This window comes from Lonchura striata, chromosome 14 (assembly GCF_050655825.1).
Source record: "Lonchura striata isolate lonStrDom1 chromosome 14, ASM5065582v1, whole genome shotgun sequence".
NCBI lineage: Eukaryota > Metazoa > Chordata > Aves > Passeriformes > Estrildidae > Lonchura > Lonchura striata.
In genome coordinates this window covers 9,258,479-9,276,424 of record NC_140716.1, presented here as the reverse complement: position 1 = coordinate 9,276,424, position 17,946 = coordinate 9,258,479, and the positions used below count along the sequence as shown (strand labels likewise).

The 17,946-nt window shown below is 44.3% G+C and overlaps 1 protein-coding gene across 4 annotated transcripts in view; it reads left to right on the top strand.

The window, feature by feature from the left end:
* The first annotated feature begins 447 nt into the window (after window positions 1-447).
* The window catches only part of BMERB1 (bMERB domain containing 1), a 47,197-nt gene continuing 29,698 nt past the window's right edge, over window positions 448-17,946 (top strand). The window contains exon 1 of one of the 4 annotated variants that reach the window (XM_031506088.3): window positions 448-560. In XM_031506088.3, coding sequence (XP_031361948.1) covers window positions 533-560 — 28 coding nt within the window. In that variant the 5' untranslated portion in view covers window positions 448-532. Of the gene's footprint in view, window positions 561-580; window positions 672-959; window positions 1,260-17,946 lie in introns of those variants that run through there. The other 3 variants (XM_085592369.1, XM_021539828.3, XM_085592368.1) reach the window with 3 other exon arrangements.

Here is a 17,946-nt window from a genome sequence, read left to right as displayed (position 1 = left end):
ACAAACAGTGAGCTTTCCCAGTATTCACTCAGAGTACCCCATTATTCTTTATAAGTGAGGCAAAAAGTGTTAAACCCCTGGTGTGCTGTGGGGCACTGGACAGCCTGCCTAACTCCTACTTCACTGTCTTTATGTCAGAAGTTATACCACTCACAGTAAAGTGCAATGTGATCTCACTAGGGAAGGTAGGCTCAGACTGTAAAATGCTGTTCAGGGATTTAATCCATACAACCTTCCCTACAAAAAAAAAAGAAAAAAACTTAGTAATAACAGTAATAATCACTGCACTTGTGCTTCCTGCAAAGTAATTTCCTTTATTCCCAGCAGGCTGCATAAGCAGCAAAGCTGTATGCTGATGAAAAATGAGCGACACAAAATTGCATCACTTGTTTGAGTGCTGTTCTCTGGCTTCAGGCAACGTGTTGCTGGAATAAGTGTCATTCCAGTCAGTGCAAGATTTTTAGGAAAGCCAAAGGCTGCATGCACGGGAGCCTGAGATGAGCCAAACTGCAAAAGCCACGAGTGGCTGTGGATGTTACCATTATTCGCCAGCTGCTCAGGTCAGAAATGTGCTCAGCGCTGCACCGGCCACAAGATGGACAATTCCACCGTGCCCTGGCAGAGAGCGGATTTGCGAACTCCCGCCGGCTCCAGCGGTTTGGCCGCGCAGGGTGGGCTCGGCAGCGCTGGGCAGGGCAGGGCAGGGCAGGGATGGGCTGGGCAGGGATGGGATGAGCAGGGCAGGGCTGGGCAGGGCTGGGATGGGCAGGGATGGGATGAGCAGGGCAGGGCTGGGCAGAGCCAGGGCAGCGAGCCGCGGGCGCGGAGCTCCGGGCAGCCCCCGGGGCGGGCAGTGCCCACCCGAGCGGAGGCAGGGCCGGGCGGGCGGGGCGTGTGTGCAGCATGTGCGAGGTGCGACACCGCTTTGTGCGGCGGCTCCCCCGCCCCAGCCCCGCACTGAGCATGTGCCGGAGCCCCTGCCCGCCCCCCGCCCGCGGGCCCCGCCGCGCACCGAGCGCCGAGCCCCGCGCAGCGCCCGCGCCGCTGCTCGGGCTGAGCCCCGGCCATGGAGCTCCGCCGCTCCATCTCGGCCAGCGCCGAGGCCGAGAGACCCATGCGGCGCTACGGGGCAGTGGAGGAGACGGAGTGGAAGGCGGAGGCGCTGGGCAGAAGTGAGTGGGGCCGCGGGTGCGGGTCCGGCCGGCCGGGGAGCCGCGGCTGCGGCCGGGCCGGGCGGTCCCGGGTCCTTTTTTGGCAGGGTGAGGCCGGCTGGGGCTGCTCGGGAGGAAGGCTTGTGTGACCGCTTTGCCCTCTGAGCCGGTGCTTGGCCAGGGGGCCGTGCCGGGGGCGCGCAGCTCGCCCGTGCCGGGCACAGGCAGCCGAGCGGGGCTCGATGGGCGCTCCGGGCTCTCCGGGCGCTCCGGGCTCTCCGGGCTCTCCGGGCTCTCCGGGCGCTCCGGGCTCGATGGGCTCTCCGGGCTCTCCGGGCGCTCCGGGCTCTCCGGGCTCGATGGGCTCTCCGGGCTCTCCGGGCGCTCCGGGCTCTCCGGGCTCTCCGGGCGCTCCGGGCTCTCCGGGCTCTCCGGGCGCTCCGGGCTCGATGGGCTCTCCGGGCTCTCCGGGCGCTCCGGGCGCTCCGGGCTCTCCGGGCTCTCCGGGCGCTCCGGGCTCGATGGGCTCTCCGGGCTCTCCGGGCGCTCCGGGCGCTCCGGGCTCGCCGGGCGCTCCGGGCTCGATGGGCTCTCCGGGCTCTCCGGGCGCTCCGGGCGCTCCGGGCTCGCCGGGCGCTCCGGGCGCTCCGGGCGCTCCGGGCTCGATGGGCGCTCCGGGCTCTCCGGGCGCTCTGGGCGCTCCGGGCTCGATGGGCGCTCCGGGCTCGCCGGGCGCTCCGGGCTCGATGGGCTCTCCGGGCGCTCTGGGCTCTCCGGGCGCTCTGGGCTCGCCGGGCGCTCCGGGCTCGATGGGCGCTCCGGGCGCTCCGGGCTCGATGGGCTCTCCGGGCTCTCCGGGCGCTCCGGGCACTCCGGGCTCGCCGGGCGCTCCGGGCGCTCCGGGCTCTCCGGGCTCTCCGGGCGCTCCGGGCTCGATGGGCGCTCCGGGCGCTCCGGGCTCGATGGGCGCTCCGGGCGCTCCGGGCGCTCCGGCGCTCCTGCCGCTCCCTGCGGCACGGGCGGCGCGCTCCGCGGGGAGAGGCGCTGAGCGGGCGGCCAGCAAGGAGCACTGGGACGTTTGCTCTCCCCCGTTGTTTAGCAGGTGGGATTTAATGTAGAGATTTTCATAAACGTTGGTAGTCTTTAACATGTTTCACGTTTGGAAAGCACAGGTGACGACCGCTTTATTCTCTCGTTATCTCAAGCAGAGGGTGCAGCAATACAGCATTTAATTCACACCTTCAGTGGTTGCACTGTATTGATGAGCTCAACAAATGTTCTGTGCTGGGAGAGCTTTCTTGAAATCATAATTTTTCCAGGAAGCAGCAATTGACATAACCTGTCCAAAGTGCTGATGGAAAGAGTAGATAAAAATATATCACTGATAATTCACATTATCCATGGGACCTTGTAGGATACCTGCTATTATTCTTGTACTGGCAGAACTGTCTTATTTACAACCTAATAAGCTTGCAAACCCCTTATAATTTTCCAGGTAAATCACTGAGACAAGAGATCTTGAAAAGCTAGTCACAAAAACTACTAGACAGTATCAAGAAAAATATTTTCTAAGTTTCATCAAGTGTTTGGTTTGGCCACAGGAACAGAAGCTTTGTGTGCTATCTGTCGTGATATCTTCAACTTGGCTGGTACTGGGGTTGCTGATATCCTTGGTTCCCCACCCATCTTTTGATGTGCATGGTGAAGTCTCACCTGGATGCTTTTAAACATGGCATAGCTTTGCAGCACCTTGGTAGCAGATTCTAGCCAGTGCATTTGCTATGTTTACTTTTCAGAGAGTGCTGTGTTCTGGAATGATACTTCACCTCTAGCTTCAGTTTTTCATGACTATGTTATTGTCTACCATATGCTGATGACAGGGTGTAATTCTCCAACTGATGCTTCAGTTGCAGTGTTGGTTTTGTTGCAGTGCCTGGCACAGATTCAGGACTGAGAAACTCCACACTTTCTAAAATGGAATGGAAGACTGAAATCGCTGTTGACTGAGTTGGTTGAGTCAGACACATGCAACAGTTTTGCAGGTTCTCTGGCACGATACAGACGTGCTTTTCTTGTTCTCATCACTGTGTCTGGTTTTGTTCCAGTGCAGTGCGGCACTTGTAATAATAACAATAAAAACCGGTATCCTGAGGTGCCAGGAAAGGTTATGTCTTGCAAGTTTTGAACAAAAGGTGGTCTGTTTGAAAGAGAGCAAGGTGCAGGCTGAGAGGGAGATCTGATCTGCCTGAAAATATGTGCTCAGCATTGAGCTACCACCCAAATCACAGCTTGGTGCCCAGCACCACAGTTGGCAGCACCCATGTCCAGGTGTGCACCCTGGCTCTGCTCTGAGCTGCCATTCTACACACTACTTTCTGTTTAATGAGAATATTTGTCTGTGTATAACAATTTAGATAGGAATATGAATTAATCTAGAGACCATGATCTCTTCTTTGAAAAGCAAAAAATTATTATATTATATATTTGAATAATTGGTTTGTTTGCTCTTAGGCTTCAGCTTTTTTAAAATACTGTGGAAAATATAGTAGCTTGTTTAGATGATTCTTGCCTATCTTTCCTATTTAAATACTAATGCTGACTTCTGGTCACAGTTTTGCATTGATTTAAAATAAATAGATCTTACTATTTACTGTAATGCTTCTTTACAGTCATCCTAAATTGTATGCCATGATGACAGTAATCGCCAGTCTGTCTGTGAAGGGGCTGAAAAACTGTCATCTCCTTTTTTACTGATGTTAACAATTAGCCTTTGGTATTTGCATATTGTTTGAAATTTGAAATGCTTGTTAAGAGTATTAACAAAAGCAGAAGTTCATTATTGCATATGGACTTGCTCTTTTTACTCTGAGGATTTGTTGTATTAAATCAGGATATCTTTGGAGACAGAACTTGTGCACAGCACTGCACAACAGTGCCTGGTGATGGGAGGGCAGTCTTATCACAAGGGAATGTGTATCCTGATTATGTCCTTTACAGGCAGAACGAGCGTCCTGGAAGTCAGGTAGTTTCTCTTCAAGTCCTCAAATGGAAAGGGAGCTCTGCGCTGGCTTCTCTGTCCGTGGTACTGAAAGCATTGCTGGGAATTGGATATAAAGGAAGATGAGTTACTTCACAGCAATGGAACGTACATCATCATATTTCTGCCCTACAATGGCCTCTCTCAGCCAGACCATCAGTGGAGTTAAGCTGGTTCAGAGTAGCTGAGGATCTGATGCCCTGTGACCTGACTGTGTCAGGATCTGTGCAAGCAAAATATGAAGCAAATTGCTTAAAGGTGTCTTTTAACAAGTCCCTGAGGCCTTTCTCTTCACACACAAGAGGGAATTTCCAAGGACTAGAGGACACTAAAAATGGTGTTCTACTATGTACAGGGCAACTCATCTGCTTTCTAGTGCATGCGTATAAAAGGCAAGCTTAGGAATTGTCAGGCTCGTATAATAATAATGTGGTTACAGCCTTCTCAGTAAATGAGTTTTACCACATAGTCTTGGGGAGCCTGCTCTGAAGCAGAGCACTCGAGCACTTTGGTCAGTCCTTATTACTGAGTGCACAGCTTCATTTAGAATCATCTGTCTTGCAGCTGGCAGAGACTCATAATGCCCTGATTAAATAACTGCATGCACACCAGGCAAAGAGCCACAGAGAAACAAAGCAGTTTTTCGCTGTCCTTTGGACATTGCACTTCTCAGATACATTTCTGCTGAGCTTTTCTGTCCTCTTGCAGTTTGTATGAGGGCTGGAGCTAAATGCAAAATTCGCTACGAATCCTCCCAGCTTGAATCAGTGTAAGGAAGCAGAAATGCCAGAAAACTGCAAAGGTTATGTTTGGATGCAGTTTAGTGCACCATGAAGCTTGTTTATTGTTTTCATTTGAAAGTAACAGCATTGGAGGTGAGCTGCCACACTCCTGTATTGCAGACATTCACCTTTTTGATTGTTCTGGAATATGACGTGGAGAACAAGGGAAAGGGACCCTGTTACAGCTCAGTACTACAGAAGCTGGAGATTCCCATAATGAGATTCAGTAGTATCATAAAACCTTCACAGGTAGCTTTTCTTGCTCTCCCTTCTTGCTGTGAGTATTGTAGCACAGCGTCTGTCCAGGCAAGGAGCTGTAAGAGCACTACAGAACAGCACCAGTGGGGTGAATCTAGTTCTGAGATCACCCTGATTTGTTCCAACAGCAGAAAGATAGGACAGGTCCCAGGGACACAGGTTCACTGAGATCCTGGGCTGACACATGTGAAAACTTATTTTACCATATTCAGTTAGTTTGTATTCCAAATCTGTCTAAGCTTGTTAGCCAGAAGGACTCTTGTTTGTATTTACATGCTCTGCTGCTGAGCACTGAAAGCACCAGCTATTTAATATTTTGTTTCTCTCACCTGATAGTTAAATATTCAAACAAACACCTTTGTTCCTTCTTTCATAATACCCCACATATTGCACAGACATCCACAAACCCATGTTGGTGCTGTGCATAAACACTTCCTGTTACTTCAACACCTCCCCAGTCAGTCAGGGATGCAGTATGACCCTGCCTGTCATACTCTCATAAAACTGTTCCCCACTCTGATGTTTCCACTCTGGTTTAAAAAAGGAAAAAAAAAATTCAGAGGCACAAAAAGAATTTATATGACCCAACCACAACTGCCGTTCCTTCACAGTCATGCCCTTGTGTCACTGTAATTTCCCCATAATTGTTAATTGTATCTATTACAGGCAATAAAAGGCACAAAACAAATTAGGCTTATTCAGGCCATCTATTCAATAGGTGGGAAATAGGCTAACTGAAGGATATACACAGTTATGCTTCTTTTTATAGAAACAGCAAGAATGCTGCCTTTGTGAAGGTCTGAACATGGGCTTCAAACAGAGAATGTAATTAATATTCTTTCCATGTCTCCATTTAAAAAATACCCAAACCCACAACTGTGTAAAATTTTTGAAAAGAGAGTGACCAAAAAATGGAAACTGATAACAAAACATTAATAGTGAACTCTAGACCTTTTTAGAAAATATCAGACAAAATATTTTTATCAACAAAGACAACTGATTCGAAGGATGCTGCTAGTTCTAGATTCTTACCTTGTTCATTATTTTTAATGTTAACATATTTGTATTGTACTTCAAGAGGAAAAGCAGCCATGTCTGATCTGTGGAACCAAGGTAGAACTCCCACACTGAAAATCAGAAAGGGTTTTCTAGAAAGGATTGAGGCTGTTTTCTATAGAACAGTTGTAAAACTCACCTACTTTGATGGCAGTCTGATGGCCCTAAAATTCTCCTACTCAGCTTAGTGTTTTTCTAAGTCAATGGTGATTTTGTCTAGCAGTGTGTACCTAAAATGTTCCATGTAATAACCACTACCAGGTCATTGCTGTCTCCCCTGTTGCTCATGAAGGAAGGCTGTAACTCAGGTTTTCATTTGCTTCACAAAGAGCCCAGAGGATGATTGACATAGTGAGACTAATCCAGTTTATACTATTATACATATTGTCTCATTTTTCTAGTTCTCCCTCCCACAGCTGGTTGCTCCAGGCAGCTACTGAGACAGAGAAAGAAGGAAAAGGGAGAACTGGAAATATTGTAGTGCCTCAAAGTGCATTCCTACTAAAATATTGGTCAACAGTGGGGGGAACTGGGACTCTTAAAGCAGCTTCTTCCAGGTGGTATTTTATGTGGGTGTCTCAGGGCCACAGAACAGAAATATATCAGTTAATGGGCTATCCTTGCTCCCATAGTTTCCCTATCATATTTCTAGAGTTTTGGCCTTCCTTCACTTTTTTTGTCTGGCTATGTGTGTCCAGGGTTTCTCAACAAAAAAGTGCAGCTTATTTACTGCCTAACTTATCTCAAGGTTCTGGACAACCAAATCCATCCAGATCTAATCCAAGCCAAAGGGGCTGAGAGGAGCAAGAAGGGGCTGGAGGAGCTGGGGCTGTGCAGCCTCCAGAGGAGATGGCTGAGAGGAGATCTCAGCAGTGTCAGTGCGAGCAGGGAGGGCTCGGAGCAGGGCCCGGGCTCTGCTCCCCGGGCCAGCAATGGCACAGCAGGAACGGGCAGGAATTGATGCCCAGGAAGCTCCACCTGAACACGAGGAAGAACTTCTTCCCTGGGGAGTCTCCCTCACTGGAGATATTCCAGATTCCTGTGCCCTGTGCTCTGGAATGACCCCGCCTGAACAGGGAATGAGAGATGAGCCACTGTGCTCCTACCAACCTGACCCATCTGTGTCATTCTGGATATTTTGCAAAAACATGGTGGTTATTATGGATCAAGATCTTACTGCTGCACATCTACTCAACATGTCTCAGCAAAGACATTTCTCTCACCTGAGACACTCGTAAATCTGAGGGTTAATGGCTTCCAAAACTCTGTGCCCAACTGTGTGTGCCAAGCAGAAAATGAACACTTACCATGTAATGCAATGTTTATAGGCAAGCCAGTGTTAACAATAATTGCTGAAAAAGTAATAGACAAATTTAAAGTGTCATATTTGAGACTGTTGCTCATGAATTTTCTCATTTCCTTTAAACATATTTTACAGAAAAAATGTGTTAGATTTGGAAAGTAGGACACTTTGAACTACACAAATCATCCTTGCGGTTGGTAGCCTGTGGGATTATGGACTCAGTCTGTGTAATTTTTTTTTTTTTTGTTTGATATCTGATGTCTTAGTTGCATGGCATGTTTTCATCAGAGAAACCACTTGTGAGAATGTGTGTATGTCTGCCTAAAGGGTATGTTATAAAACAGGAATCAAAACTTACATTTGGGCTTGGGCATGCACTGCAAAGTGCTGCATATCCTGGATGAAGTTTCTAGAGTTTTCGTGTAGTTACTGAGCACAAGACAGTTCAGAACTCAGCACTCCTTAGTCCTAATTCCCAGAGGGCTCATCTTCTGTAGCCAAATATGTTCCCTTTTTATAGAAATCTTACTTAATAAAATAGACCCAGAGACAATGCTGATTTATTTCCATGAAACATGTTCTGCTGTCTACCTACTTAAAAGGCACAGTAGAAATGGATTCAAAACTCAGAGATGAAAAATATATGCTTGGAGGGCAAACTATGAGAAATCAGGAGGAGCACCCTTGGATAAATTATGTTAGTTGTCCTTCTTGATCAAGAATGAAACATGAATTATCAACATTTTGTCAGCTCATAAAGGGCAAAATATCTGAGAAAATAATTTTAAGAGAGTTTGTTACTGAATGAGGATGAATGATTTCCAGTGACATAGGCTGCTCAATGCAAAATGACTGAAAACACTACCAAAATGCAAGAGGTAATTTGTCATTGTAAGAATAGCAGCAGTGTTTAAGGATCTTTTTATTGCCCTGAATCCTTCTACCACCCAAACCTTCACTGATTAGGGTTTTTGGTAGTTCTTTTACACCCACATTTCGGTTTTCTCATATACTGGTAAAACAAGAACAAAATATCTCATATAAAGTGATTTAACAATTGTGTTCATCTTTTGTAGAAAACAAACCAAGAAAGGAATCAACAGTCATTCCTACCACTTATGTCCTTTCAGTCCAGGAGGCCAAAGTGAATTTTGGAATAATGGTGTTGAAGCCAAAGGAGCAGGACAGTGACCTGTCCTCCCTGAGAAAGGATGGAGAAGCCTGATTGACACTTTCTTGTTTGAAAATAGAAAACACAGTGCTGACTCCATTGACATCAGTGGAAATTTCCTCACTGATTTCAGTAAAAACAAAGCTGTAGCAGGCTCTGTGCCTTCATCTCCTAGAGCCTTGTTCACCTTGATTCTCCTCAGAAAACTCTGGGGAGGGAATCTGGGGGCTGTGTCACTTCCATGAGGACTCTCCTGGGAATCTGTGCCAGGCTGCCCCATGGGTTGGGTCTCTCTGCCCTCACTTGTCCCTGTGGCAGCAGGGATGAGCATTTGCTCCCTGCAGAACCATTTGCACTGGCAGGGTATTGGCACTTCAATCCCCCTGCCTGAGCAGTGAATCATTGGGAGATTCACTGGAGCCCCTGCAGCGAGAGGCTGCTCCTTAAGTTCTCCTTTTTCACACAAGGGAAAATCACAGAAATTCAGTTCTGCAGTTGTGTCCCCATTTCCTTACCCAATCTGTAGTTTCTCTCCTCTCATCATCTACCATGGATTCCCATACAGCTTCCTCTGGGCGCCCTGCCTGGGTGGGGATTGAAGCTCCTGCAGGCTGCCAGGTTCTGGGGCACACATTTTCCTTCAGGCTGATGTTGTCGTGGCACAGGCAGTGTGTGGGATGTGACAGGGAAGGCCAAGCCGTGGTGATCTGAAAGCCACTAAAATCAAGATCCATTTGACTCTGCCTTGGCAAGAGGTGAAACATCCTGTGGTTATGAAATTTCTTTCTGGTATGCAAAGAGAAGGTGACAGCCAGCTATCAATTTGTTTCAGATATAGATAAGCTCTGCTTGAATTGCCTTCATTTCTTTGCCTCTGAGACCTCAATCAGCTCAAGCTCATAGCTGCCCAGTGCCAGTTGTGAGGAAGAAAATATTAGTGTATTTAAAGAAAAGTGAATCAAAAGTCAGTATGCAAAAGCAATTTACTTGGTGAAAACAGAGCTTGCTAGAGAATGACTACACATCCACAGATGAAAGGCAAGTACAAAACATTTTTTTGCCAGCTGTCATCATTTGTGTGAGTTGAACAGCCCTGTTTCACCTCAGAATTCAGTGAGAAAGAACCAGATGGTTTTGGCTTTTCTGGCTCTGGCTATTTGATCTTTAAGAAAGGATCCAGCTTTTGTCTCCCTGCAGATACTGTGTGCCTCATACACTGAAGAACAAGATGCCAGTATGATTCTCTGCTGCCTGACCTCCCACTCTGCTGTCAGACTGTACACATTGCATGCCCATGGCCTTAAGAATAGACACATTCATTCTTCTGAGAAATTACTTGTCCCATCAAATGAGAAACACCTTTTTTTCCTTGGCTTCCGAGGAGCATTTTCTCAATGTTCATTTAACTTGCTGGAGTGGGAATCTGTTATGTGAACCAGTTTCTTTGCTGTCTGAAGCAGTTCTTTATACCAGAATCAGTTTTGGTCTTTACTGGATTGGACTTGTATGTCTATAATAATGACCCAGTGGTTTTGAGGTTACCTAAAATTACCTACCAGCTGCTGGTAAGATGTTTAGATCACTGCTAGAAAACTGTGTTATTAGACAATCACATGACAGAGAGGGGAGACACAGAGAAACAAGCTCTCTGGTATGCAGTCAGATAATTTCATAGGAGAATGTCCTGAAGGTGTGAAATCTTGAAAGGCCAGTGGCCATTTTACTATTATTTCATTTGCACATATACCGCTCTGTATCAACTGATGCTCATATATTTATTCCTAAAGAGGCTTTATAGGACCCTTTGAGAGTGAACATTTTGTTGACTTTGTGTTTTGGAATTAAAAAAAAAATGAAGAAAGAAAAAATCTTTAAGAAATAACAAACTAAAGTATGAAATCCCCGAACATTAGTTGTATGTGGCACTGTTACAGCATTTGAAACATAAATGCTGAAGCTTTTTGTTAGTATTACAGGATCAGAATCTGACTCTGGTGAGGAATAAAATGGAAATCCACAGGCTGTTTCCTTTGACCACTGAGCAAAATGACAGAAGTAAATGAACAAGTAATGTGTGTTCCTTAATACTGCTTTTTAAATCTCCATGACATAAAATGAAGTGATGTAGCATGAATTGCTTTCCTTGGAGTGTGGCTGCAGATGGGAATGTGCAATGGTTTCAGAGGAGCTCCACACGAGGGAAGGTACCTACAGCAAGGAACTGTTCCAGTTTCTATTTCCACCTCCTGGCAGTGCTCAGCCTCATGCAGGGCTGGGCACAGGAGCCCCTTCCAGAGCCTTCCTGTCTCCTGGCAGCTTTCCTGAGCCAGACTCAAATAGCTCCTCACAGATAAAGCTCTAACCCCGTGCCACTGAATAAAACTGACAATGAGGGCTTCTGGGTCGACCTTCAAAGGCAATTTTCTCTCATTTTTTGTGTCCTGCTTTGGATCCATTTTTTCATAGAAAGAGCTGTCAGATCACATCCTCTGTGCAAACTTTCACCAGGCTGCACACAGCTGCATGTTCTCCTCGCTCTCTGAAGGACAGACTGCTGCTTAAACTGCACAAGGTTGTCTTTCCAATTCACAGCATCATGGGGAAAGGTGAAAGGAGTATGGAAATCCAATAGCAGCTGCATTGTCAGCATCATGGTTTATTTAAATGTCAAGCAGGTTTTCATCTCACACAGGTTTATTTTGAAAAATAAAATGTTCTTTTGAGTATTTGGTCTGTTCCTCTGTCCTGCACACCCCCTGCCCTGTGTGAAGGTATTAATGAGCAGATACCAAGAGCTGGCTACTCTGGGACTTGCAACTCCTGACTCTTTTGCATTGTCTTTAAATAATTGGAGAGCTACTAGGAAAGCTAGTGCCTGTTCTCACAAATCAGCCCTCTAGAATGAGGTAGCTAATGCAGTTTGATTTCTGGCTGTTATTTTCTCTGCCTCTGAGGCACTGGAGGTCACTGGAATGAGGACAAATGTCTGGTGCTTGTGGTGTGAGAGGCACTGAGGCACCTGGAGGCAGCCAATGACCAGTGTGGTCCTTCTATTTCTTTGTTGATAAAATGAAAAAAGTATTCAAGAGGGATGTAATAGTGGTACTAGGACAATCATTTGGGGAGTAGGGGAATATTAAGGCATTTTTCAAGGTTTACATGTTATGAAACTATTTCCATATACTCCCTGATCAGGATGGATGCTTGCTCTTGCACTGGCCCCAGCAGCATTTTCCATTTTTTTTTTCAGTCTTGTCTTTGATATACAGACACAGTGTGCAAGAATGAATGACTGAACTTAATTCATCCCTCCCCTTGATTCCTCCTGTCTTTACTGCAGCTTTCTGCCTCAGCTCCTATGTTAATTCAGAGAAAAAAAGTACAGCTGTGGCTCAGACCACTGCTCTCCTGCCCCAAGGTTTCTGCATGCAGTGCTGCAGGGATCTGAGTTTAATGCATAAAAAGCATCCTCAGCTTGTGTGGTCCAAGTCGTGCCTGTTCAGCAGAGATAGTCTGCAACGGAAATGAAATTTCAGGATAATTCCCTATCAGAAACAAAGAGCATGTACAAGAGCTCTTCCAACATCACTCATAGCCAGGCAAAGCATTTTTTCAAGCATCTTTCTAGTTTTATTTAGTTGCAGTCATTTCATAGTAGCTGATGTGAGCTTTTTCCTCAGTAGGTTTTTTTAGTGTGTTTTTTTTTTTTTTTAATGGAGTTTACCTTTTATGTAGAATAGTCTGAATATAAAATACATTTGTAAAAGTATTCTTGTAGTGGAGAAAATCATAGCACTTAATTTTATTGTTTTGAAATTATGTGGTTAGCCACAACAGAGTAAATCTGATGTCACTGTTTTCATGGAAGGTGTTACATCACGGTGTTGCAAGCAAGAAAAAACTGTCTCCTGCAAGTCCTCCACATATATAGGTATTTACAGTAAAGGAAATATTGTCCTTGTAGCATGTTTGCATTCACTCTGCACAGGGAGAAGAGACACCTCTTAGAAGTCAATAATCTGTGTTTATCAGGAGGTCATCCACTGCCCTTTGCAGTGGAGTAAAATATACAAGGAGCAGGAAACAGAATCCCATCTCATGGAATATCCTTTTAACAATTTTCCCAGATTTCCTCTTTCTGGAGTGGTAGAAAGGCAAGATATCCAAGCTAGAAACCATTTTCTGACTGCTAGAACAAGAGATCAGGATTCTCATCAGTTTCTAGGTCCTGTGGAGCATCCTTCCCTCATTACAGTGGCAGTTTTTGTGTGCTGCCCAAGAAGACTGGATAGCAATGACATTTCTGTGGGCTAACCCAGGCCATTATCAGATGCTGGTTAGGATAACTGGGTGTTTGCTGGTGAGTCAAATAAAGGAATAGTCAGCAAGGGAGATGGCTGTTCGGAGATGTGTATCTTTCTAAATGAATCAACATTGCAAACAGAGAAATGTGCAAACAGATGCAAATAAAATAGCAGGAACTGTTTATAGCAGTGCTTGAGGATTGTTTTATACCCCAGTCCGCACCAACACAAATTAGGTCAAAGATAATCAATTCAGATAAAGGTTTGTAAAAATGAGATTCATCACAAAAGACTTACTTAATCCAGAAGATCATTAACTTTGCATAATGAGTTCTGAGGAAATAATTAAATGGAGCTTATATTTTCTTTTTTACAAATAATTTCTCATTAAATGTAAGAATTAGTACACAGAACTTAAAACTGCAAACAAAAGGTGAATTTATTATTTAATCCTGTAGAATTTACTGTATGAAGAGTGGTCTGAGACAGGTTGTTTTGTCTATTCATTCTGTCTGATAACATTTCCTGAATAGAGCCAATATTATTTTCTTTGCTGGTTGCAAGTTCTCATATAGCAACAGGAGAGATAAACATCTAATGAAATAGGAAAATCTCATTGCAAAGCCAGAGAATCAAACAGGAAAGGTTACCTGAGGGAGAAAGAAGAAGGGAAAAGGAAGCAATTTAGCTTAATTCATTTTAAAAAACAACAGATTTCATGCTGGTGGCATTCCAATATTTCACTGAAAGACAAATTTGTTTCTAGCTCTTCTTAGGCTTATATTTAATTCATAAATAGGGGATTTCAGCTCAAGAAACACAGGATTCTGATCTGTTGGGTTTGTAGTGGCTAATTCTTGGTGAAGTGTATGTTCAGCATATGTCAAAAATCTTAATCTCACACTTTGTAATGTGGAGGTGCACTGAGATGAAATTTGTGGCTCACATGAAAAACATTTCCCTTTTCTAACCCCTGCCTTGTTAGAAAGGTGACTTCTCGTAGAGGAGACCTCAAACTTTGCACCAAGGATTTGTGTTTGTATTGATTTTTTCAGACAAGAGTGAGTTCATCTCTGAGGTATGAGGTCACATATTGCCTTGGTACTGAGAATTTCTCTGGGCAGCATTTTAAATGGAACACATTCCAGACTGGGTATGTAATTAAGAAAATCCTCTCTAGGTCTGTGATATGTGGTATATGAAACAGTATCTTGAGAAATCAGCTAATTTGTCTCACATGCAGAGATTTATTTATTTGTTTATCTGTGTGTAGGGGCAGAGAGAAGAATGAGAAACCAGAACAGAACATTAGGGGAAGTTTCTGGTTTTAGTCCTGCTGGGATAATGAGGGCACCCTTCCATCTAGTTAGGTCAGTAGGAGAATCCCTGCTGAAATACACAGTGGTACATCTCCTAGGAAGAGGTGGGAAAATGCCACTCTCTTATTCCAGTTACAGCAAGACAAATTAGGTTGCTTAGTTCCAGACTGACATGTAAAGTGATCTGGGGGAAATTGCTTTCACACCTCACCTGAAGTCACCAGCCAAATGTGTAAGCAGTGCTGTTGTTGGAGCATCTGGCAGCAAGGAATGTGGTACTCGTACCCAAACTAGAGTTTATTTAAAATTGGAAATAACAGTAGGAAGTCTGGAAACTGTTCTTGCACAATTCAATTATAGAACTCTGTGAAGTCTGTCATAATTCTCTGCAGACCTAATTATGTGGACAGCTTTTCTTTAAATCCCACTCAAACCCACTTAATCCTTCTTTATGCACAACAGAAATGGTTGGATGAGACACCACAGGCTATTTTGCAAATGGACTGAGGTTGTCTTGGAGAGAGTTTGTGGCTCAGTTCAGGCTCTGAAATGGTGACACAAATCAAGGGTGACAATGTCCTTCCAGTGTGCTGGAATTGCTCTGAAAAATTTCTGTATGTGAGCAAATCCTTTTTGCACTCTGTCAGGATTTCTGAGGCACCAGTACAGACCCCCTGTGCTGCTTGGTATTTGTGTCTAACGTGTGAAAGGAATATCCTGAGATGATCCTGGGCTGGCTCCTGAGCAGTCATTTGCAGGCCAGCTTGCATCTGAAGGCATGAGCTGGTGTGACCTTATCACAGCCACCATAAGGAAATAAAAGTTACATCTGCCAAATTTACAATCTGGATATTTGAAAACTGCAGAGATGCGGCTGATATTAATCCAGAGGGTTTGGTTTCAGCTGAGTGGAGAATTGTGTGTGAATCCATGAATAATGTGACTGGGGATTGTTAATTTGATAGGAGTCGAGTTTAAGAAGGTTTTTATAAAGAGATATTAATTCCAACTCCCTTTGCTGTTTTCATGGTTATGTTTCCCTCATTTTTATGCCTTTGCCCTCTAACCAGCTGAAGAGATGTGTGTAACCTTGTTATCACTGAGGGAATGGAAATTGGCTGGGGCATGCAAATTGCCCAGACAGAGTCTTGGAATCGACTTCAAAGTAGCAAGGTTGAGCCCTGTAATTGGAGTGTCAAAGCCCCTAAGGGTTTTCAAGATCCAACCTGTAAGTGCCATTAGGTAATTTATCTCAGTGGACATCCTTCTGCATATCCTGAATTTATTTACATCTTGCAAATTTCTATCATACTAAAATAATCTGTATTTATGACAATATTATATATTGTTATAATATAATGTCTGTATTTATGACAAATCAGGCCGGGGGCTTTTATTCATTGTTTATGCAAAGATTTTAATAAGAAGTTGCTTTTTCTTATCTTTTCAAAGAAACTTTAGTTCAATATTAAGTTCTGCCTTCTTGGTCATTTATTGCTGTGAGTACTGAAATCCTGTTTCCTGATCTGTAAATATGGTTTTGTATTAGCTCTTAAACTACTGCAAGAGAGGGTACTACCAAGGAAAAGTTCTCCCAGAGTATCCAGAGTATTGTGAGTCACAAACCAAAGACATATAAAAATAGACAAAGCTAGCAGAACTCCCAGTAGTAGAAAACACCACCATGAAAATCATACTGATATTGCTACAAACCAGCACCAAATCAAACACAGATTTACAGCTAGAACTGACTCTAGTTACAGATAATTAAGGAGCAAATTGTCCCACTGTACTGAGTCAGTTCCTTTCATACACAGGCACCTTCAGATCCAGAGGGAGGAACATAAAAGCAGAGATGCAGCACTCAGGTGAAGGGATGGTTTAATTTGACAGGATGGGTCCTTATGACTTCCTGCATGGAGAGAGTCTGCAAGCTTGGCAGGGCAATGTCTGACTGGACCTCAGAGTGCTAAATCCCACCTTAATGAGGAAAGCCCCAGATAACAAATGAATCTTCTCTGCTTCCCGAGTCCTCTCTGCTGTGCCTGCAGATGCACAGCAGCTGAGCTTGTTCACAGGAGCTGCCTCCATCACCACCAGCAGGTGAACACCACAAGGCTGACAGCATCAGCAGTCAGGAGAGTGCTGAAAGCTGAAGTGCAAGGTAGAACAAATGGAATTTATAATCCAAATATAGGATAGCAGTATAGATTTTGAGGTTCATTAAGTCTGACTATCACATCGAGACCTGTGTATGACATTAAATTTCTGCAAAAACTCCAGCCTGGTGATGATTCACAGGATTCCATTGTCAGGGCAAGATGAACAACTATTGCCAGATGAGCTGTTTTTTTCAGGATATCATTACAACAAAGATGAGGCTTTCTATGCACAGAGCAGTTCCTTAAAACTAGAGACATCTTTTCCCTGGGGGAAGTGTAAGATTAAAGGGTTGCATAATTACCCACTTAGCAAACTGAAACTGTCATAAACTGACAAAAAACAAAACCAAGAATAATTACTGCTTATAAATTTTACAGGATAACAAATAAGTCTTTAATTGATGCTTTTTTAAAGTGGCAAGATCTTCATAGATCTTATCACTATGGATTTGTGCTGATATATATATTTAAATAGGGAGCAAGGGCAGAAAATTGTCCCTAAATTAAAAAGTTGGAACCATCATTTAACTGTAAAACTTCTAGTTAGCAAAGTACTGAAGACCATCCTTAATTAGCAATCATTTTTACCACTGACTGTCTATTTCTGCTGGGGGATATGTGGTTCAGTGAGAAAACTCAAAGCAGGATCTCTTTCGGGCTCAGTTTTTAAACCAGCATTCAGTGCAATGTAACTTGTTCTACAGAAGTACAGCCAAAAAGATGGAAAGCAGCTGAGAATCTTATTTGGGCAGTGAGCTGCTGCAGGCACTCCCATCAGATGTGACAGGAGACATTGTCTGCAGTTCTTTGACTATAATACCCCAGGAGCCAAAAGCTAGAGGAAGGAGTTAACATTTAACACTGAATCTGGCATTTGTATTTCAAGAGAAATCTCAGTGAGACCAGGTATACAAAAGGTTGAAATGGGAAAGAATAGACTGCTGCCAACAGGCTTTCTTGCAAAGGTAAATAATAAAAAATAAAAGGTCAAAGCTTGGAGATAAGAACAAGAACATACAGGATAAGCTACTAAAAGAATCTTTTTATAACCAGAGGCTCTTAGATATGGAACAGACAGGGCAGTGATTCTGGAAGTGCAGTGGGCAAATTGCACACAGTGCCTTTTATATTCTCTGCTCACCTAATTTTAAAATGAGGTCCATGTTAGAGTGTGAGCAAAATACTTTTGAAGTGGAAACTTTTGTTTGAAGATATCTAGGCTGTAAATCTGTGATACTTAAAGAATGAAAAAGTATTCATGACCTGGACAAAACAAATCCCAATGTTATAATTGTGCTGTTACACCCAGACCACAGCTGGCTGATGGCAGAGCCATCACCAGTCAAACAGACAATTCAATAGTTCTTGGGGAGGAAATTATATGGCAGACATGTGGTGGGTTT